Here is a 23600-nt window from a genome sequence, read left to right on the forward strand (position 1 = left end):
ATGATGTAAACACTGACTAACCCTTGATTCTCTCAGTGTCTTTCACCATCATATGGCTAACATATGCCTGATCCACACCGTTTCTCAGAAAACTTTAATGACTTGTTCTATATCTAAAATGATATATTTGTCATATGCTGCATGGCCACAAGGTTTGTGGGCACATGACCATTACACTCATATGTGCTTTTTAAAAACATCTTATACCATATGTAGTCCCCCTTTTCTGTTATAATAATGTCCACTCTTCTAATGGGCTTTCTGCATAGAGCTACAAGCCCATTCAGCCACAAGCATCAACCCTGGGGTGTAGTCAACATTCTAGGTCATCCCAAAGGTATTCAGCTCTGTGCTGGCCACATGAGTTCTTCCACTCCAACCTTAGCAAAATGTTTTCATGGTCCTTGCTCCAGTGACGAGATTGTTATACTGCAGCATACAAAGACATTCTATAAAATTTTTGTTTCCAGCTTTGTTGAAACAGCTTGGGAAACAACCACAAACACGCGCGATCATCACATGCCCATAATATTTTAGCCAGATAATGTATCTCTGATGATGTGCCTTTTCATGATATACACAGAAAGTATTCAGACTCCCTTCACTATTTTCAATGTTGTTATGTTGCAACCAGATACTTCAATCATTCATCCCCCCCCCCCCTCATTAATCTACACTCATTTCCTCATAATGACAAAGTATTCAGTCCCTTTGCAACAACACTTTATATTTAGCTCAGGTGCCTCACATTTTCATGTCATTATGGGGTACTGAGTGTTGATTAATGAGAAAAAAATTTATTTGAATGGTTGCAGGTTTAGGCTGCAAGATAACAAAATAGAAAAACATGAAGGAGGTCTGAATACTTTCTGAATGCTCTGTATAACAACATTTGCTAAAACAATAGAAGCTTACCAGATATAATATAGGTTTTAGGCCTGACCATCTTTTTATGTCTTTCTACTGGAGGTTTAAATGAAAATCTGTTTCATGCATTGACTTTATCTTCACATTTTAATGTCAAATGTTTCTAATTGTATTTTTGTAGTTTTATCTGGTCAATAATAACATGTCAAGTTTGTAATAAGAGATATAAGACAATTCAACATGATTTAATCATATTTAATGGAATTAACAAAGCAATTTCCCAATAATAGAATTTTTTTTGATTAAATGGAAATACAGTCCTGTATTGGTTCATAACTTATATCCAATGTTATGGAACAACATCCACAAAACAAGTTATCAAGTTCCTGTTATCACTTATTGCAGATATAAAGTCATTCTCTCATCATCTTCTCAGTTTTTCTTTCTTCTTTTTTTTTTTTTTAAAGCTTTTCATGTTACTGAGAAACCGTGGATTGCATTGCAGTCTGTCCTGAAGACTTTCCTGTGAGGAAATTTAAAGAAACAGAGATGAATAGGGAGACTATTTCTTTAAAATTGAAACACGTTTTTCTTTCTTAAAGAGCAACGTGTTAATCTGTTAAAATTAGTCTTAAATAATGCAGTGTGTCCACTATACAAGTTGCTATGATTTAGCTGTTACTACAGAAACAGAATAAGCTAATTAATATAAAGCTGTGATTTGCCTTGCTACTGGAAGTACCATCAGAACACTTTTTATAGAAAATTAGTCATCATCTTTAAACCACTCAGAATGGAGGATTCAGTGAAGCTGTGGTATACGTTACATTATCAGACCTTATGATCTATATATAACCGTTGGGTGTACATTTACAATGTTGTAGTTTTGGAGAATAAATTATATACCAATACATTATTTTTTATTCTGCCAGTATAGAAAATAAGTCAGTTTAGTAGCAGGAATTTTTCCAATGTGAATTAAATTGTCATTTTTAAGCAGTACTTTCTGAAAGACCTTTTTTGTAGCGTTTTATACATGTACTCTGTGATTTTGCACTTGTGAAAATCTGTCAGATCTCACAGAGAGCCTGACAAACATAGAGTACAATCTTAACCTCCTCTTTTATAATAGTGCATACTGTTGTTCAGGAAATGACAGTCTGTCCATTATATGTGCTTGTAGTAATAATATAATACCATTATTTTATTTTGTTAAAAAAAATAGTTAAGGGAATGATGACTGTACCAAATGGCAGATCGGATGCTGGGATCTTTTTATGTAGTAACCATCTCACTCTTTTACAGTCTTGTGTGTCACATCACGCACGTCCAAAGCACATCACAAAATGTCTAATCTGATCCAATACCAATCCAGTTTTTCAGGAAAAAGGAGCGGTTGGGCCATATTTGGAACTGGGAAAGTACGTTTCTGTAACTAATTTTAAAAAATAACACAGTCACATGGTCTCTTGTTGCTTGTGGGCCACTAAAGCATTTCCCTGAATAACCAATTAACTGAAAAGCATAATGATTATGACGATTTTGCTCTGTGTGCATAAAGAACTGTGAAGGAGGTTTGCTTGCTGAGTCGCTTAGGAAACCACTTCCGCTGACGTCAATTCAGTTTGCTACCTTATCGAAGAGGCGTTGTGTGTGTATGTGTGTGTGTGGGGTGGGAAGCATTTTCAGAGCTATCAAACAGTTATTCATAGCCAATAGAGTCAGTTGGAGCTTGCTAAAAAAAAAACAGACAAGCATGCTCTCTCTTAGAACAAAACCAGAACAAAGACTTCGTCATCCTTCTGAATACTCCCATGTCAGCCCAGCTTCATGTGGTTCTTCAGATTTAAATGAACTATTGTTCGGAAAGGTTTTGGTATGAACATACTTTTGTTTTTAACCATATAAACCATTTATTTGAGGCATAGTGACTTCAGTGCTCATAGAGTTGACTTCATAGAGACATTTGCCTTACACCTCCAAGGTTGAGGGTTTGATTCCCACCTCTGCTTTGCATGTGAGGAGTTTGCATGTTCTTCCCGTGCCTCTGTGTTTCCTCTGGGTTCTCTGTTTTCCTCCCCAGTTCAAAGACATGCACTGTCGACTGACTGGGATAAATTGTCTGTAGTGTGTGAGTGCGTGTGCAGTTGTGCCTTGCAATAGACTAACATCCTGTACAGGGTGTACCATGCATTGTGCCTGGAGACTCCTGGGATATGCTCCAGGTTCTCCATGACCAGTATATAGAATGAATGGATGGTGGAGTTGCTACACAGTACCAGTGTTCAAGGCTTATTTTGTAAATCTGCATGCAATTGCATTTTTTCAGATATTCCAGTTTCCTCTTCCTTTTTAATAATGTGCCAGTAGTAGCAAAGGCTACTCTAAATTTCCCCTAGGTGTGAATGAGTATTTGATGCTCTATGATCGCTTAATGTCATGTCTTGAGTGTATTTCTACCTTCTAATTCTACCAAAAAATTTTTTGTCTATTTGCTAATATCTAACAAATGAATTGGTCTCACACATACACACACTGACATGCAAAAAAAAAAAAAAAGGTCTCATCAACAGACCTTTTTTTGCTTTAAATCCAGCTTTCATCTCTGAGTTTCTCTAAATCTATCTAAAAGTTTTCATCGTCCTCTTTTCCCTGGTTCCAGCCCAGTCTCAATTTTCCTCATTTTCTTAGAACACAATGCTACATTCATTTCTCCTTCCCTTACAACATCTACTATCTTCTTTTCACAGCACCTACTTCTATCCAATCAAACTTTCTCTAACAGTCTTTCAGCATTAATTACCACTTCCTTACACCTTGTCCTATTGTCCTGATATAGTCTCTATATCTACCACTAAAGCAGTTACTGTGGATGAATGAACATTTACAAGTTACACCACACCCCCATTACCTCATATATTTTCCTGTATACGCAAATCTAGAGAAAACTGGATGACATCTTCTATGTGTGACGGTTCGCATGGAACTGAAGCCCACACAGTTATACACAGTACATTGGCAAATGCCGCTACCTCCTTTTTTGTAGCTCCAGCTAAAGCACACACACCCACACACAACTGTTGGCAAGCTTCAAGAGACTTAGAAAGACTTTTTCCGAGGCCACTGAATCTCACTGAAAAATCCATACTGATGGTGTGTGGGCCTGTAGACCATCTGACATGCTCTTCCGTCTGAAGACTCAGCAAGACAGAGAGTGGAAAATCTCTCATACGTAAACACACTACGTACGGAAACCAAATCAGATAGAACACACTTGGCAAGTTGGCAAAGGGAAGTATCAACATATTTATTCGTGTATATAAGTCTGTGCTGAAGAAAGAGAGCAGCCTAATTGAAACATAAAGGAATACGTCACTGGATTTTGAATCAGCCATGACAATTACCTTACTCATCAGCAATTGGAGAATATTCAGGAGATTGTGTACACCTGATCTCATGAAATGATTGATAGATTTGTCTGGCTGTTTGCTGCAGAATCTCTCAGCCAACATTGTAAAATTAGGTGAAAGTGCTACTTATTTTACTGCCCCAATAATGTAAAAGTTTATGCCTTTTTCATGGCTTCTTGGCTTTGTTTCATCAGAATTAAAGAAATTAATCATTATTGCTATAATAATATAGTATGTAAATCTTGACCCAGTATGATATATTATCACTGATTGTATGTTCCTTTTCCTGAACACAAGAGGAGAAAGTATTTACTAATTTTTAATACATCACTTCCATGAAATGTGATCACCTCAGTGACTGTTACTTAAGATAACTGTATTTTGATAGGCACCTCATTTAAAAATGAGTCACATTTATTAATTAATTAATTATTCAGTTATTCATCATGGTGTTCATGAATACACTTCATGGTGTTGTCATGGTTATAATGTTGGTTGCTAACAGGCTTTTGACCATGATAAAGTTCAAACATGACTTTTGAACACCATGAATTTGTAATTTAACTTATTTTGGGATTCAGTCAATAATGCTCCTGTGTTTAGTTTTAAAAAAGAAATATATATACACACACACACACACGTCAGCTTGTAATAATGCTGTTGTCAATCCTGTTACATTATATACACAGACACACACACACTTTATACCAGCGAAAAACAAAACATTTAATTACACTGCAACGATTGGAATAAAAAACAGGACAGAATTTTATTCAGAGCAGTTATCATTTAATAAAAAATAAATAAAATAAATATTTACATAATAAATATTTGCTAATATCTAACAAATGAATTGGTCTCACACATACACACACTGACATGCAAAAAAAAAAAAAAGTCTCATCAACAGACCTTTTTTTGCTTTAAATCCAGCTTTCATCTCTGAGTTTCTCTAAATCTATCTAAAAGTTTTCATCGTCCTTTTTTCCCTGGTTCCAGCCCAGTCTCAATTTTCCTCATTTTCTTAAAACATAATGCTACATTCATTTCTCCTTCCCTTACAACATCCACTATCTTCTTTTCACAGCACCTAATCTATCCAATCAAACTTTCTCTAACAGTCTTTCAGCATTAATTACCACTTCCACACTAATTAACAGTTCCAGTTTGCCTCTGTGCTTTAGCCAAGGTTCAGTTCACAGATTTTTCGTGCTTGCACATACGCACGCGCACACACGCATGCACGCACATGCACGGAGTGAGACACACGGAGTCTCATGGTGCTTTTTTACATCTCTGCTGAAGCATGTTGAGCGCGTAATCCATACGACTGCGCAGCTCTGAGGTGCAGCCTGCACTCAGGAGAGCACTCAGTTTAAAAGTGGCGGATGTTCGCTCCTCGTTGATGTACGTCAAGAGGTAGTCGTCCTGCTGGGTGCACAGGATAAGTTTGGTGTGGTCGTGGTAGAAGTTTACCTGTTTGGAAAGACAGAGGCAGTTTGTCATCCTAGAAATGTAACAGGATGTGGAGCATTGTTACGCCAGTGGTGAGTCACTGTGATACCACTGTGTGCGTAGGCTTCTTCTTGATCTTAAAATAAGCTCACCGGATCAACTATTTAGAGCAAGAAATGTGCACAGTATTTGTAGAAGGAAATACACAGCGAGAGACTAGGATGTTATTTTATGTGTAGAACTGCATGCTGAATGAGGGTGAAATACTGAAGAGAGAAATAAAAAAAAAACTGAAGGACTCGACTCGTCAGGAAGCGTGATTCAATGAATAGGCTTCTAAAAACAGGTTGTGATTACCGCTACAAAGTTTGCATTCAAAAAACATACAGAAACGAGTTGCTTCCTGGATACCAGTGTATGAAGGAAGAATAGGCTGTAAAGGCTTCTTTGATTACCTGGAATGTGCCGTCATTGAAGAGCATCATCAGAGCCCGGTCTGACTTCAGCCATTGCAGCAGATAGAGTCTGGGCTTTTCAGCATCAGTGTCAATCACCATATCACCTCCCTAAAGACAAGAGGAAATATTAACTTTGATACAACTAAATCATGTTAAGTTTTAACACAGCACAGCAATCTTACAGCTGCTCAAACTACTCATATTCATATTATAAATGAAGACTAACCACAAACAAATGATGCTGCTTCAGACTAAAACCATAAAATATATATTTTTTGTATATAAAATGTACATGACCAACCATTTTTTTAAGTGTAAATGTAGGTTAATTTCCCACTCACATCCATCAGGTTTTCTTCCATGTAGTGGGCAAAGTACTTGAGGATAGTGACCTGGCCCACACAGTTTTCAGGAACATCAGTTGTGTACATGACAGCACATTGACCCATCTCAGCATGCTGCAATACAGTCCTGTCCAGAAAGAAACACAGAAAGGGAACATAAACAGTCTTGTAAACACCTCACATCATTTGAGTGAAAAGGCTAGGTTATTTAGTGATCTTAAAAGGATCTTTCTTGTTTGTGGCAGTAAGATACCAATTTCTTATCATTTGCCTTGTACTACAACACTGCACTGTAGTTTTTACAACTATCTAATAAAGAGCTGTTTTGCACTACGAGGTGATGATTCACACCTTTCCCCTTTTGGGAGTACTCATGTTCCTCATGTATTTAATTTTACATTGCCTGTTGCGATCACACAACAACTTACCAAACTACCCATCCACATAATTAATTACCTAGTTACTACTTATATAATTGAGTATGTTCCTGCTATGAGCACACAACTTACTACCATATACCAACCTACCTATGTATCTAGCTACATAAGAACCTAGCTTATTAATCACCCATGTTCTAACCTACTACATAAACTTAATTACCTAATAAATGTAATTACTTACTATTAATACCTGCATACTTACCTACGCAAGCATGTATCCATAACAAAACTATCTACAGTATTTTCAGTTGCCTACAAACCTACCTACCTAAGAATCATTAGATTTACTTATCTTACTTTCGATCTATAAGTCAAGATAAACTTGTCACCTATGTAACAAACCTAGTGACATAACTGCCTACCTACATATCTACCTACCCATGTATGTAAATATTTCACAAATTATATACTTAACTACCCACATAACATCCTAACTAGTCATCTACTCTAAATACTGCCCACCTCTCTAACAAACATTTTAACTATCGTATTTTCATCTTTATCCCAAGTCTCATCTTTACTGTTTTCACAATGTGTGAATTCATTCAAGCCATTTGTACTTACACTACATTTATCTAACAGCAACCAACAACTGAGTCTACAACCAAAATCCCTCAAAACATATGTGCTGTGTAATTGACATGACTCGTGTGAGAATCACAAATGACGTTCAGCACTTGACAACTATGCTCATTAAATCAAATGATTTGAGTTGGCAATTAAGCAAGCCCTAACACCTACGTTTTGTCAGCTAGGAGACTCATGTGTGTTCCGCTGTTGAAGAGGACGCCCACAGTGTTGTTGGCTAGCTGATAACCAAAGCCGTATTTGTTGGAATAATCCACCCACTTTGTTACCCACTGCATGCTGCTGCATCCGCTAGCCTTTGGTAATTTCTCAGCTGTGGATGAAGAATGGATCGTCATTTACACGTGAATCTATAGTGCCTTCCACCTTGAATGGATTTTATGAATTTGTGAATACAACATGTTTGTTTGAAGTACCTGTGGGCATGTGTTCGAGGCAGCCTCGTAAAACACTGGCAATGGCTTCTGCCACAGAGCATGTTGTACTGTCCTCCAGGCCTGCAGATCAAAAGGGAATGCTCAGCATCAGATTTGCTTATGAAGTGCTGTGAGACAAAAAAATCTGACAGTTGTCTGATTGATGGGAGAAACACACACACACACACACACACACACACACACACACACACACACACACACTTACATTCACTGCTGCTGCTGTAGCTCCCGAGGCTGCCTCTGACGATCATGAGGATTGTGTCTCGGGCTTCAGGCTGTGTGACTGTTGCCTGGGAAACAGGCTTTCCAGCCGGTAGTGACGGAGTCCCTCTTTCCTAAAAAGGCAAACGGAAGAAGGAGGGGAAATGTGAGGACTGCAAGTCATTGTCGTTCACTCTGTTCTCCTCAGCTCCTGAGTGTTCTCAATGAAGAGTGAGATAACCCCAGCTCACCTCTGCGGTTGGCGTTGCAGGTTGCTTATTAATAGAGGTTGTCTTGAGGTCGTGGCAGAGTTTGTAGATGTCGTCTTCTTCTTTGGCTGTCTTATCTATAATTGGGAGGACTGTCTTAATTAAAGGAGCTATGATGTTATGGTAGATTTGTATATACTTAGTCTACTACTTACTGAGATTTTCATAGTATTTGGCTTTGTCTCTTTTCCCACCAAACAGGGCAGCAGCAGCTTTCCTAAAAAAGCTCTTGGCAGGGCTGGAGATGTGGAAGTCTGGAGCAGAGAAACAACAGCTGGAAGGCAGAGTCTCTGGCATAAAGCCCTGTGGGGACAGCAATCGCCAGTTAAGATCTGAATGTTAATCATCTAGGGTTGTGGACACAAACTTCACAAAAAAAATTTAACTGACCTGTGAGAGAAACTCATGCTGTGCAATTTCATCGAGCTTCGGGCGATCCGCTGGGTCACGGGAGAGCATGCTGGCAATAAGCTGCCTGGCTGGGAGCGACAGGGAGGAAGGCAAAGAGTAGCGAGCCTCTTTAATACAGCGATACGTCTCCTTTAGATTATTGGTCTCAAATGGAGGTTTGCCCTGGAGCAAAGTGTACCTGCAGGGAAAAGGGTGAATATCAGTAAGACAAACCGATAAAAGTATTTTAACTATTTCAATTATCCTTTTACCATCAGTTTCTTCAAATACCATTTGATTTTATTTGGTCATTTGGCTTTATTGGTGAAAGACATTTATGTAATGATCAGAATAGAATTTCATCTGCCCTGCAGAACAGTGCTTCCATTGTTTATTGGTTTCTTGTAGAGTAAAAGCAAGAGGACTTACATAACACAGCCAAGGGCCCAGACATCTGACTCCCAGCCATGGCCCTGTTTATTCAACACTTCTGGAGAAAGGTAATTCGGTGTGCCACAGATGGTCTTGCGCCTGTTGCTCACTGGCTCCAATTTAGCAGCCAGTCCGAAATCTCCAACCTTCAGCTCCATGGAGTCACTCACAAATAAGTTCCCTAAAGAGTAAACAAACAAAATTGACCACCGGTTTCGGAATGTTAGCTACAAAGGTTGCAGCAAAAAGCCTGAATTATTATTATCATTATTAATTTTAGAATTGAGCTTTGTACCAAGTTTGAGGTCACGGTGTAGGATCTCTTGATCGTGCAGGTATTTCAGAGCAGACACCGTCTGCTTGAGGTAGTACCTCACCTCTGGCTCTGTTAGCACTTTGCGTGCCTTCAGGATGTGTGCCAATGACTGAACAAACACAGAATTCACAGAAAGACAAATTTGTAAGACATTCGCATGCCGAACCACTGCTTTTATTCAAAAAATATTCTGATATTCTGAAACCAATATTTCTAAAAATGTTGCCCCCAAAAAAGATTTATTATTAATTTTATTTTTAAATACTTCTTTCTATCTATCATTTAAACTGTGCCAAGGACAGGTGGTGTCATTTTTAAGGATGCATGATGACGGGCTGGATGACTCACTCTTCTGCTGCAGTACTCCAGTAAGATGTAGATGTTATCTTTATCCTCAAAATGGTGATAGAAATGAACGATGTGTTTGTGGTTCAGTCCTCTGTGCAACTCGATCTCCCTGTTAATCTGCAAAGCAGCATAACACCGTGCATTAGAACAGAGGAATGACATGAAGCAAAAGTGACTGACAGCTAAATAACGGCGCGCGCCTTCGCTCACCTTCTCGCGCTGGTGCGGTTTGGCGACGCGCGTGTGCGGGATGATTTTGGCCGCAAAGACCTTTCCAGCTGACAGATCAGTCAACTCGTAGCATTTAGCAAACCCTCCCTGTCACACACAGATCAGGAATAAACACAATGCAAAGCAAAGACAAACTAACACTTCACTAAAGATAACGCGAGCGACTTTTCTGCGATGCAATTGCGCACCTTTCCAAGTACTTTTCCGCGACAGTAACATTTCCCAGTGACCGGATCCGTGATGACGCGTGAGAACTCCGTAGTGTTGGCACTCTGCTCTTCTTTCTTCCGCCGCTGCTCAATCGGTTTGTTAAGCTCACACATCCTGTCGTTATTAGTCGGCACTTGGTTAGAACCGCTCCTTGGGCTCTCCATGATTCATCTACAACTCAGATTTTGTGCGTCTCTGTTATTGCCGCTCGGTTTTATACCGTAAACTCCGCCCCCTGTCTAGACTCCCAACGCAAACACCAATTTAACGTCATAACCAAAGACATCATCGCGCATGCGCTTTGTATAGAGCATTTCAGAGTTGTTTGGTGTTACTTCTTTTCCCCCCATTAAAATAAAAAAAAATGCAAGAAAAAAACAACAAACACAAAAACATATTTTACTCACCATAATTATTCTAAAGGAATGAGCATATTAAATACATTTAAATGACATTATGTAGCACTTACATTATCCATAGCAACTGAGAGAAGTGATTTGTATTCTCCGTTAAAATCATAACTATAATAAGTCCCTGAGCAATAGGTATAGTTCAGTTTTTTTTGTTTTTTGTTTGAAGGCATGCAGTGACTCAGTTGTTCAGACAGCCTGTGAAAGTTCATTCCACCACCTGTCTTGACTCGTGTCTTCTTGGTACCTTGAAGGATGGTGGGTGCAGTTGAGTCATGCTAGAGACCTGAAGGGAGCCTGGTGCAGAGCAGGGTGTGATAAGTGTATTCAGCTAGGCTTTAGGCAAGAGATCATCAAAGACCCAGCAGAAAGAATACAAAAACGTGGAGATGTAGGATAATTTGGGAACATTGAAAACAAGACAAATTGCTGCATTGCAGTAGTCCAGTCTTGTGATGGCTTGAATGGCCTCCAGAGACCGAAATATGAAACTATCTTAATTTTTTAAGTTTATTTTTGTCAACTGTTTTAAATAATTTCCTTGAAGGGTGACAATAATTCTGAACTTGAGTGTATTTCTTCAGATATATTACTGGTTCTGAGTTACATCCTCCCATCATGCTCTGCTCACTTCTGAAATAAACTGAAGCAACAGAGCATCACCTTGTGGTTAATGTGATGTAAGACTACCTAAAAAAGGCTCATTCCATTACATAGTGTATAATGGATCTCCATAGTTTTCTGTTTCCCAAACGTCTGTCAGCACTTCATTAGAAACACAGACTGCATCTTATGTTCAATGTTTGTAAGGTTCTCCTTTGCTCAATATTTTGCAGCTTCTCAGCTTCTCCTTTGCTCAATCCAACATTGAGCACATTTTCCTGTAGGCTAATCAGAATCAGAATCAGAATCAGATTCAGAATCAGCTTTATTGCCAGGCATGTTTTCACATTGGAGGAATTTGTTTTAGTGCCAGAAGCCAGAATCTCCACAGCTCCAACAGACTGACATATACAGTATAGACGAAATTGTATGTACACATTTACAGGTGTGAAATGTGCAGTTGAAATATACATATACAAATATAGACAATTTGTATGTACACATGTGCAATTGTGAAATGTGCAGTTGAAGTAAACAGTAAACATTTAGACAATATGTATGTACAGTATATATGTACAGATGTGCAAGTATGAAATGTGCAACTGAGGTATACATAGTACAAATGGTGTTGTGTGTTCCATGGTGTTAATTGTTCATCAGATGGATTGCTTGAGGGAAGAAACTGTTCCTATGTCTGGTCGTTCTGGAGCTCAGGGCTCTGTAGCGTCGACCAGATGGCAACAGTTCAAAGAAGGAGTGTGCTGGATGTGAGGGGTCCAGAGTGATTGTGCTGGATGTGAGGGGTCCTGAGTGATTGTCTTCGCCTTTTTGCTCTCTGGAGAAGTACAGGTCTTGGAGAGTTCAGCAGTCCGGACAACCCTCTGTAGTCTTCTGAGTTCGAATTTGGTGGCTGAGCTGAACCAAACAGTTACTGAGGTGCAGAGGATGGATTCAATGATGGCAGTGTAAAACTGTTTCAGCAGATTCTGTGGCAGGATGAACTTCTTCAGCTCTTGAAGTTGAAGTTCTTCAGGTCCTGGGAGATTGTGGTTCCCAGGAATCTGAATGACTCCACTGCTGTGACAATGCTGTCCATGATGATTAGTGGGGGAGAGCAGGGAAGTTTCTCCTGAAGTCCACTATCATCTCCACTGTCTTGAGCGTGTTCAGCTCCAGGTTGTTAAGGCTGCACCAGACAGCCAGCCGATTAACCTCCAGTCTGTAAGCAGACTCGTCACTGTCCTGGATGAGGCCGATCAGTGTGGTGTCGTCTGCAAACTTCAGGAGCTTGACAGAGGCGTCATTAGAGGTGCAGTTATTCGTGTACAGGGAGAAGAGCAGTGGGGAGAGAACACAGCCCTGGAGGTCTCTCAGAATAAAGCTTGTTGAATTTACTGTACTTTACTCCCCTCTTTTGTCATGTGGATATTCTGGGAATTTGTTGGTGTTGTATATTCTAGTGTTGGTGTTGTAAAGTTGATTTGAGTTGTTTGGAGTTGATTTGTGATTGAGTTGTTTTTAAAGATATGAACCTGAGCAGATGAACGACAGACCTCGTGGCGCAACGGTAGTGCGTCTGACTCCAGATTGGACGATTGTATGTTCAAATCACGTCTGGGTCAAAAATATTGATTTGTCTGCTGGGAAGAGAAGTGAATTATTTGGATCAAAAGCACTATAAAGATGACAACAATGAATATACAACACCAACACATTCCCAGAATATCCACATGACAAAAGAGGTGAGTAAAGTACAGTAGATTCAACAAGCTTTACTCTGAGAGACCTACAGCAGCTACATGAGCTATTATCAACAGGAAAGGTTTCTTATTCACAAATCAACTCAAATCAACTCCAAACAACTCCAAACAACTCAATTTACTCCCCTCTTTTGTCATGTGGATATTCTGGGAATATGTTGGTGTTGTATATTCATTGTTGTCATCTTTATAGTGCTTTTGATCCAAATAATTCACTTCTCTTCCCAGAAGAGAAATCAAGATTTTTGACCCCGACGTGATTTGAACACGCAACCTTCTGATCTGGAGTCAGACGCGCTACCGTTGCGCCACGAGGTCTCTTATTCAAGCACTCAGGTTCATATCTGGTTCTTTCCCAGACTTTTAGCACAAAGTTCAAAGCACACAGTTGTATTGAATTTTTTTGTATGATGTAGAAAATTTTTGGTGTTTCTTTCAAAATTTCTTTCACTGAAAGTAATTATGCTGGATGCGTCATGGTAGTTCTGGACAATCTCTTCTTTGGAAGAACATGACTTCATACTAGGGTCACATGGTCATCAGATTTGATTTGAGTTGTTTGGAGTTGATTTGAAGTTGATTTGAGTTGTTTGGAGTTGATTTGCGTTGTTTGGAGTTGATTTGAGTTGTCTGGAGTTGATTTGAGTTGTTTTGAGTTGTTTGGAGTTGATTTGTGAATAAAAAACCTTTCCTGTTGATAATAGCTCATGTAGCTGCTGTAGGTCTGTCAGAATAAAGCTTGTTGAATTTACTGTACTTTACTCCCCTCTTTTGTCATGTGGATATTCTAGGAATGTTGTATATTCTGGGAATGTGTTGGTGTTGTAAAGTTGATTTGAGTTGTTTGGAGTTGATTTGAGTTGTTTTGAGTTGTTTGAAGTTGATTTGAGTTGTTTGGAGTTGATTTGTGATTGAGTTGTTTTTAAAGATATGAACCTGAGCAGATGAGTGACAGACCTCATGGCGCAGCGGTAGCGTGTCTGACTCCAGATCAGAAGGTTGTGTGTTCAAATCACGTCGGGGTCAAAAATGTTGATGTGTCTGCTGGGAAGAGAAATGTATTATTTGGATCAAAAGCACTATAAAGATGACAACAATGAATATACAACACCAACACATTCCCAGAATATCCACATGACAAAAGAGGTGAGTAAAGTATAGTAAATTCAACAAGCTTTATTCTGAGAGACCTACAGCAGCTACATGAGCTATTATCAAGAGGAAAGGTTTTTTATTCACAAATCTGGTCATCTGGTTCTTTCCCAGACTTTTAGCACAAAGTTCAAAGCACACAGTTGTATAGAATTTTTTTGTATGATGTAGCTTTCAAAATTTCTTTCACTGAAAGTAATTATGCTGGATGCGTCACGCTGGTTCTGGACAATCTCTTCTTTGGAAGAACATGACTTCATACTAGGGTCACATGGTCATCAGATTTGATTTGAGTTGTTTGGAGTTGATTTGAGTTGTTTGGAGTTGATTTGAGTTGTTTGGAGTTGATTTGTGAATAAAAAACCTTTCCTGTTGATAATAGCTCATGTAGCTACCGTTGCACCACGAGGTCTGCTGGGAAGAGAAGTGAATTATTTGGATCAAAAGCACTATAAAGATGACAACAATGAATATACAACACCAACATATTCCCAGAATATCCACATGACAAAAGAGGGGAGTAAAGTACAGTAAATTCAACAAGCTTTATTCTGAGAGACCTACAGCAGCTACATGAGCTATTATCAACAGGAAAGGTTTTTTTATTCACAAATCAACTCAAAACAACTCAAATCAAATCCAAACAACTTCAAACAACTCAATTTACTCCCCTCTTTTGTCATGTGGATATTCTGGGAATGTGTTGGTGTTGTATATTCATTGTTGTCATCTTTATAGTGCTTTTGATCCAAATAATTCACTTCTCTTCCCAGCAGAGAAATCAAGATTTTTGACCCCGACGTGATTTGAACACGCAACCTTCTGATCTGGAGTCAGACGCGCTACCGTTGCGCCACGAAGTCTCTTGTTCATGCACTCAGGTTCATATCTGGTTCTTTCCCAGACTTTTAGCACAAAGTTCAAAGCACACAGTTGTATTGAATTTTTTGTATGATGTAGCTTTCAAAATTTCTTTCACTGAAAGTAATTATGCTGGATGCGTCACACTGGTTCTGGACAATCTCTTCTTTGGAAGAACATGACTTCATACTAGGGTCACATGGTCATCAGATTTGATTTGAGTTGTTTGGAGTTGATTTGAAGTTGATTTGAGTTGTTTGGAGTTGTTTGAACTTGATTTGAGTTGTTTGTAGTTGATTTGCGTTGTTTGGAGTTGATTTGAGTTGTCTGGAGTTGATTTGAGTTGTTTTGAGTTGTTTGAAGTTGATTTGAGTTGTTTGGAGTTGATTTGTGAATAAAAAAAACCTTTCCTGTTGATAATAGCTCATGTAGAGCTGAAGTCCACAAACAGGATCCTCACATAAGTCCCTGGTCTGTCCAGATGCTGCAGAATATAATGCAGTCCCATACTGACTGCATCATTCACAGACCTGTTTGCTCTGTAGGCAAACTGCAGAGGGTCCAGTAAGGGTCCAGTAATGTCCTTCAGATAAGCCAGAACCAGTCTTTCAAATGATTTCATGACCACAGATGTTAGTCACAGGTCTGTAGTCATTAAGTCCGGTAATTTTGGGTTTCTTTGGGACGGGAATGATGGTGGAGCTTTTGAAGCATGAGGGTACTTCACATAGTACTTCAATATTCACATATTGAATATCCGCGTGAAGATGGGGGCCAGCTGATCAGCACAGGCTTTCAGACAGGCTGGTGAAACGCTGTCTGGGTCTGGTGCCTTTCTTCTCTTGATCTTCCTGAAGACCTGACACACATCATCTTCACTGAACTGAACTGAAGGTGTGACTGATTCGGGGGTTACAGAAGGTGAGAAATGGGCTTTTTCAAACCTACAGTAGAACTCATTCAGGTCGTCTGCCAGTTGTTGATTCACCACAGTGCTGGGGAATGGAGTCGTGTAGTTGGTGATAGCTTTCAGCCCTTTCCACACTGAAGCTGAGTCATTTGACGAAAACTGAATCCGTAATTTTTTGGAATAGTTCCTCTTTGCCACTCTGATCTCCTTTTCCAGTGTGTATTTGGCCTGTTTGTACAAGACTCTATCCCCATTTCTGTGATGATTCCTACTCCCAGTTCCCCAATGCCCATGGTCTCATAAAGCCTGCTTTAGACCTGATACCCGGGTATTACAATGAATGGTCATTGACCATTTACCCATAAACCCTTGAGGTCCATTTTTCACAGCAGGTGAAACACCTGAGCTAAAATTTTGGTAAATATAAAGATATTGTGCCAGAGAGGCATCACAAGTCGCTGGATATCAATCTCACTTATATCCATGAAATGTAATAGGTACACCAAAGCGGCTCACGATCAGACCCAAGGACATCCAGTAAAGGCTGGCACCCTGATACAGATTGTGCAGCACAATAAGGTTATATATAAGCTGCTGCTTTCACATTAAGATTTTTAGTCACAATTTTTTTTATATTCCTTTCCTCAAACCCACAGTCCTTAGGCCATGGGATGAAGCTGAAACACCACCACCATCGGCACTAGACATCAATGAACCATCCTGACCCTCATGGGGCAAACTTCAATCCTGAATGACTAGGAGCTTTAAAGCCCCGAGAAACATGGCTGGGACCCAGCAGAAGCTATTTTGGATGCTAATTTGATCCAAGAGTTCTACACATAACAACCAGATCTCTGGAAAGAGATGAGTGATTTCTGTTGTGCGCAGATTTTTAGCCTACTCACAATTGCACTTGCAGTTGAATTATGCAAACCATGCTTCTCAACCAAGTACAAACAACATCCAATGATCAGAAGAATCACAAGAAACCAATTCGTGTTCACAACTCATAAAATTATAGGCTAGCACTCCCATGTCCTGTCATCACACACCATTCATAAACTTCACTGTTACTTTGCACGATCTTGCTTCAGCATTTGCACCTGTGGCTGTTGGCTCTGAACCTAGTGTTTGCTTATTACTTTGTTCATTTTGGGTTTTCTCTGTTCATGCTGGTTTGCTGAATGCTTGACCTGTGGCTACATTTGTTTGCTTATATTTCATCATCATCTCTATAATATACTTTGCGATTCATGACAGCTGGTCTTCCATCTGCATCCTGTCTCTAAATCCTTTTGAAGCTGTGTCACTGCACCTACAGTGATCTTGTGTCAGCTTAAACCTCATCAGAATAAGCATGAAAATTATAAACCATTGTTCATGGTGAGTTGGAGGCAGCAGATGGCCGATGGAGAGATGAGATAACAGACATGCTGAACTGTGTCTGCCATGAAGTCTCTGAGTGCAAAGCTGCCTTCTGCCCTGGGCCATGCACGTGAGCCACAACACATGAAAAGGAATTCAATTGATGTCCATTAGTGTTGTTTTTTAGTACAAAGAGGTTCATAATGCTGTAAGGCTGCATTGAGTGAGCACAATATACCAAGATGTTGTTCTGTAAGATGTTTTAAAACCAATTTCCACTCAATTTGATTATTTGGCATTAACTAGCTAAGACGTGACCACCAACAGAAAAGGTTAAGTGCTAACACATGATTCCTCTGAGACACGTGAAATACAAAACAGTGTTCATTAATCATGTTAGCTAATTTTGTTAGAAGGTTGGCTAGCTTAGTTAAACTAGCTTGCATTTGTTACAGTTAAATATTCGTGGGATTTCACTGAGTATTAATTTGCACTGTGATGATCAGAATGATTTAATTAATCAAGAACATTTACTCTGAATTCATTTCTAATGAAAGATTTAGAAAGTTTTCGTTAAAATTATGGAATCCTCCAGCTAAGGTGGATCACTTAAAAAAAAAGATTTTTAAGTTTATGTGTACTATGGCTGGCCATGGCTCATTCTCTATCCAAAATATTCATAAAATTGCTACTTAGCTATCAAGGTTTTTCCACATCGTGAGGCAGACTGATTGCTGTTATTCTTTATTTAGCCCCACATTCAACATGCACTTCAAGGCTAAAAAGTCTAAGTAAAACATTTGTTATGTAAATTTATTTCTGTTTTCTTAAAGTAAAGATACCAAAGTACAATTCTAGCAGGAAACAAAATATGTATTTGATGAAACCCCAATTTTTCATACGTTTTGAATATTTTCCAGAATTCAGCCACTTCTGACAGGTTTTCTCATTGTCCCATATATACAGTATTTAAAATAAAGCGTTCCGACTTTTTTATTATGCAAAATCTAATACTCTCACTTCTACTCGATCAAAAAATATATGTTATGGTCACTAACGTTAATATAACATTTCATTTAAATTGAATAATTGCTGTGGGTTTTAAAATATCCATTTGGCAGTAGTGGAAAAAAGTCTTGCAGTGATTTGTTGGAGCTCATGCTCATGGGAGTCTGCGAACTGTAGCCATGTCGTAGGCCCAGGCCTGGTCCAGTCCTTCTCCCTCTGATGCTGAAGCATGCCAGTGAGGGAATGGGAAACGACAGGCGATCACCCTGGCATCATGATCCAACTCCTGCTCTAACTTCCTGCCTAGTACTTCCATCTGAGGAGAACCCGATATGGCAAAAACATCAAACATGTTCACTAGGGTTATTTCAATAATCAGCAAATTACTTTCTGTTGCTTGACTTTACTCCTCCCACTCCTACTTTCTTCTGGGCAGATGTTTTATAAACACAAGATGCCTCTGATTATATACATACCACTCCAGGTGCCAAGAAGACTGTCAAATTCTTATATCGAGACAAATCAGTCTGTGAAATATCAAAAAATTAGGCATACACCGCAGGAATGACCATAAGGTATGAACATGTACTGTACATAGTCCTCCAATTTGTAGTTTACAGGTTAGAGATATAATATATGACCAAACGTTTGTGGACACCTGACTGTTACACCCATATGAGGATCTTCTCCATATGGCACACAATTGTATACAATATCTTTGTTTGCTGTACTATTAAGTGTTCCCTTGACCAGAATTTTATGGCCAAAATGTTCTTTTAATTATTGAATGCCAAATCCCCACAACCACAGACCAAGATCTAGAGCCTTCCCAGAAGAGTAGAAGTTTTTATAACAGCAAAGAGGGAACCAAAATTAGTACAGAATGTTCCAAAAACACACATGAATATAATGGTCAGGTGTCCATAAACCTGTGAATACTCAGTTAAAATCAGATATTCTGCAATTCACTGCATAATTGTTTTTTCTCCAAAGTACGAGCCAAATGGAGCCAAAAAGATAGATACTGTGGCACTATCCATTTACTTATGGACTGTATCCTTTTACTCAAGAGACTCGTACACAAAGAGATATGAAAAACGTAAAATACCTTCCAGAAATCCTCATTCACAAAGCTTGCTGCAGAATGTGGAACTCCCATCCACTTTGCTCTGGCTCTTGCATAGCCAATCAAAATGGAGTTTATTTCAAAACCGGTACACTGGAAGCCCAATGACGAGGCAGCAAACACCTAAAAAACAGAATAAACTAAAGTCACTGAATGAGACTAAGGTTATCAAAATCTGGTCTAAGGCTGATTTTAAACATACTGGTGCATCACAATTAATTAGAATGTTGTGGAAAAGTTAATTTATTTCAGTAATTCAACTCAAATAGTAAAACCTGTGTATTATATAAATACAGCACACACAGACTGAAGTAGTTTAGGTCTTGGTTTTTTTAATTGTGATGGCTCACATTTAACAAATACCCACGATTTCAGAACCCACATTGTCCAGAAGACAATCAGTGACACCCTTCAGAAGGAGGGTAAGCCACACACATTCATTGCCAAAGAAGCTGGTTGTTCACAGAGTGCTGTATCCAAGCATGTTAACAGAAAGTTGAGTGGAACGAAAAAGTATGGAAGTGCCTGCATCAATTACTGAAATAAATGAACCTTTCCACGACATCCTAATTTATTGAGATGCACCATTATATGCATTAATTCAACTATTTATAACTTATTTATCTTACACACCCTTTTTGGCTCACACTTTGAGCTGTACTTAAATAAATGCATAAAGAAAATCTGATTTAAAAATTAAATATTTGCTTCATAAAGAAATACAATTAGAACACAAAAGAACAACAATTACAATTATTATTATTATTGTCCATTAACAAAAACAAAACAAACAGGAAGCCAGGGCAACACACATACATGATACACGCACAAGCATTCGTATACTCTTTCAAACCTAATGGTAATTTAACAAAGGTAATCTAACTACTGGCATCTTTTTGGCAGGTGGGAAGCTAGAGAGCATCAGAAGAACCCCAATCAGACAGTAACCTGAACTCAGGACTCAACCAAGGATGCTGGATCTGTAAGGCAGCAAACACTATCTGCTGCACCCCCATGCCACCCATGTGCGATATAATTATTATTCTTTGATTATTACAAGACAAAAAATACATAAAATGTCATGTTGCTGAAATTGCAAATTCAACTATTACTCTTTGATGTACTCTGTTCCTCTGTTCTAAGCACTCACCAGTCTTCCATCTCCAGAACCCAGATCTGCCAGACAGCCTCTTCTGCCTTGCAGGAGCTTCATAATGTTGTGTGTTTGCATCCTGCTTGAGGGCAAGTACGGCACCTGCACAGTAGAGACAGGACTTATGTCTCTGCCTGGTATGTCTAAGAGTTAATTGAGGAAGGTGGACAAGACAGAATTTCATAAGTACGCATTCAGGTCACGGAGGAAGGTTAGGTGGACGTTTGCATGAAAAATACATTATTTTTATACTTTTACATTATTATACATAGTACCAGCCCAATGTTTGCATGCAGTGTAGGGAACATCGGTCTTGAATTAATGTAGGTTACCTACATGTTGCATATATGAATTTTTGCTATCTTGTTCAAAATGAATATCATCATATGCATGATGCACATGCTATAGATCACAGCTCTTGATCACAAATGGAAACAAGACCAGATGAAGATACTGTATTTATTTGTTCTTCTGGTTCAATTTAACCTTGATTGAAACATGATTTAAGGAATTACCTTTGACATTTTTGTACTGAATTGAATGTATTTCTAAAACTGCTGATTTAACAACTTATTTTTCATTTTGAGCTAGAAAAAAAACAACAGTTTATGTGGAAGGTTATTCAATACAGTTGGATGAAAATGGTCTAAAGTGTTCAAAGCTGCCATCAAATCTATTCTGTAGAATCCAAATTTCCCCAAACTTTTGATTGACATGTTACCTTTAGACATATTGGCACTTTTCGAAAGCCAGGGAGAGCAAAAACTGTCCAAAGTCCGTAAGAGGCCATAAGCATTGCTCCAGAGGCAGCCATGAATATCGGCTTATCATAAGCATGATGTAACTTTTTGTCCTGAAGTATGATGTCAATAGAGTCTTCCATGATAATCCAAGACCGAAATGCTGAAACAGAGTTAATGAACATGAGTGCTATTTTAGCATTTCTTCAATCTTTAATGAAACTTACCAGTTCTCCCGTGAATAAAATATGTGCCCATTTATTTTATATGCCTTGTGCATAAAAAATAAAGCTCTACTTAATGGACCATTGACATTGGAAAAACTCACTGAGCCATATAATCAAATCTGCAGATTTTCTCTGGCACCATTCCATAAAAAAACTTTTGTAGTTATAAGAAATTGAACAAACTGAATCATACTATAAAACATAAAAGCTATGTTCACCTCTCGCTGTGGATGAATTTAAATCCTCTCTCTTAATTCAAGTCATGAAGTTTTTATTGTCATTTCAACCAAATATAGCTGATGCAGTACAGAGTGAAATAAAACAATGTTTCTCCTGGAATCATGATGCTACATAAAATAACACAGAGCTACATAAAGACAACACAGAGCTAAATAAAAACAACACATAGCTACATAAAGGAAACACAGACCTACTTAAAGACAACATAGGGTTACATAAAGACAACATAGAGCTGCATAAAGTCAACATAAAGCAACATAAAGACAACATAGTGCTACAAGACAACATAGAGCTACAAGACAACATAGAGCTACATAAAGACAACACAGAAGTACATAAACAACACAGCGCTGCATAAAGACAACACAGAGCTACATAAAGTCAACATAGAGCAAAATAAAGACAACATAGAGCTACAAGACAACATAGAGCTACAAGGCAACTTAGAGCTACATAAAGACAACACAGAAGTACATAAACACAGCGCTACATAAACAACACAATGCTGCATAAAGACAACACAGAGCTACATAAAATCAACATAGAGCAACATAAAGACAACATAGTGCTACAAGACAACATAGAGCTACAAGACAACTTGGAGCTACATAAAGACAACACAGAAGTACATAAACAACACAGCGCTACATAAACAACACAATGCTGCATAAAGACAACACAGAGCTACATAAAGTCAACACAGAGCAACATAAAGACAACATAGTGCTACAAGACAACATAGAGCTACAAGACAACTTGGAGCTACATAAAGACAACACAGAAGTACATAAACAACACAGCGCTACATAAACAACACAATGCTGCATAAAGACAACACAGAGCTACATAAAGTCAACACAGAGCAACATAAAGACAACATAGTGCTACAAGACAACATAGAGCTACAAGACAACTTAGAGCTACATAAAGACAACACAGCACTGCATAAAGACAACACAGAGCTACATAAACACAACACTGCATAAAAACAACACAGCGCTGCATAAAGACAACACAGAGCTACATAAACAACATAGAGCTACATAAAGGCAAAAAAAATCTGCAAACGTAAAAGACAAGAATGTAAATATGATTATTCTATGAGTAAATATTGTCATTTCAACCATCAACCGTGCATGTGTGTGTGTTGTGCTCAGTACAATTCAATTAAGTTTTTGAGGAGTTTGATGGCTTGTGGAAGTATGCATGCTTAAGTATATGCTTATGTAAGCATGCTTAAAAATAAGTATACATGCTTTGGCTGGATTACAGCTATTTTAATGGAATTAATACTTTGCTATTTCTGCATTCTTTCCATGTGAATCAGCGAGTGTGTGTGTGTGTGTGTTTGTTGTGACTGCAGACTTTTGTGTATATTTACTCACAGAATAATCATATTTACATTATTGTCTTTTAAGTATGCAGATTTCCCCACACTTATTTTCTGTGCATGAAAACTTATTATGCATACTTAATTTTTGAGTATGCATACTATGCATACTTATTTTTTAAGTATGTGTACTTACCTTTTGAGTATGCATACTTGTTTTTTAAGTATGCATACTTAATCTTTGAGCATGCATACTTATTTTTTAAGTATGCATACTTACTTTTTGAGTATGCATATTATGCATTCTTTGAGTCAAGAA

At 38.4% G+C, this 23600-nt stretch overlaps 2 protein-coding genes, 1 long non-coding RNA gene and 3 other non-coding genes across 9 annotated transcripts; 2 read left to right on the top strand and 4 right to left on the bottom strand.

The window, feature by feature from the left end:
* Positions 1 to 5104: 5104 nt before the first annotated feature.
* Positions 5105 to 10654, bottom strand: plk2b (polo-like kinase 2b (Drosophila)). Its single transcript, XM_027133232.2, has 14 exons — positions 10375 to 10654; positions 10166 to 10273; positions 9956 to 10072; positions 9587 to 9716; positions 9289 to 9472; positions 8860 to 9058; positions 8625 to 8772; positions 8452 to 8546; positions 8205 to 8334; positions 7979 to 8059; positions 7716 to 7875; positions 6532 to 6661; positions 6188 to 6298; positions 5105 to 5753 (listed from the first exon to the last, which is right to left on the bottom strand). The coding sequence occupies exons 1-14, from the start codon at positions 10558 to 10560 to the stop codon at positions 5553 to 5555; spliced, it is 1980 nt and encodes a 659-aa protein (XP_026989033.1). The 5' UTR covers positions 10561 to 10654; the 3' UTR covers positions 5105 to 5552.
* Positions 10655 to 11733: 1079 nt separating this feature from the next.
* Positions 11734 to 22478, top strand: LOC113634282. Of its 3 annotated transcripts, none has more exons than XR_003438475.2 (3): positions 11734 to 11854; positions 20495 to 20616; positions 20735 to 22478. It is a non-coding gene; the product is annotated as an uncharacterized LOC113634282 (long non-coding RNA). The 3 variants fall into 3 exon arrangements; XR_003438473.2 differs by having other exon boundaries at positions 11754 to 11836; XR_007144798.1 differs by having other exon boundaries at positions 11754 to 11836; positions 20495 to 20573.
* On the bottom strand, positions 13416 to 13487 carry trnaw-cca. The gene has a single exon. It is a non-coding gene; the product is annotated as a tRNA-Trp (tRNA).
* trnaw-cca lies at positions 14124 to 14195 on the top strand. Its single transcript has one exon. It is a non-coding gene; the product is annotated as a tRNA-Trp (tRNA).
* Positions 15113 to 15184, bottom strand: trnaw-cca. The gene has a single exon. It is a non-coding gene; the product is annotated as a tRNA-Trp (tRNA).
* si:dkey-190g11.3 (uncharacterized protein LOC567059 homolog) lies at positions 18253 to 21627 on the bottom strand. 2 transcript variants are annotated; one of them, XM_027133131.2, is made up of 5 exons: positions 21466 to 21627; positions 20742 to 20846; positions 19574 to 19714; positions 18942 to 18992; positions 18253 to 18781 (listed from the first exon to the last, which is right to left on the bottom strand). In XM_027133131.2, exons 1-5 carry the CDS (start codon positions 21625 to 21627, stop codon positions 18620 to 18622), a joined length of 621 nt encoding a protein of 206 aa, XP_026988932.2. In that variant the 3' UTR covers positions 18253 to 18619. The 2 variants fall into 2 exon arrangements, with proteins under 2 accessions (XP_026988932.2, XP_026988936.1); XM_027133135.2 differs by having other exon boundaries at positions 20742 to 20887; positions 21466 to 21603.
* Positions 22479 to 23600: the final 1122 nt, after the last annotated feature.

Source organism: Tachysurus fulvidraco, chromosome 14, assembly GCF_022655615.1.
Source record: "Tachysurus fulvidraco isolate hzauxx_2018 chromosome 14, HZAU_PFXX_2.0, whole genome shotgun sequence".
Taxonomy (NCBI): domain Eukaryota; kingdom Metazoa; phylum Chordata; class Actinopteri; order Siluriformes; family Bagridae; genus Tachysurus; species Tachysurus fulvidraco.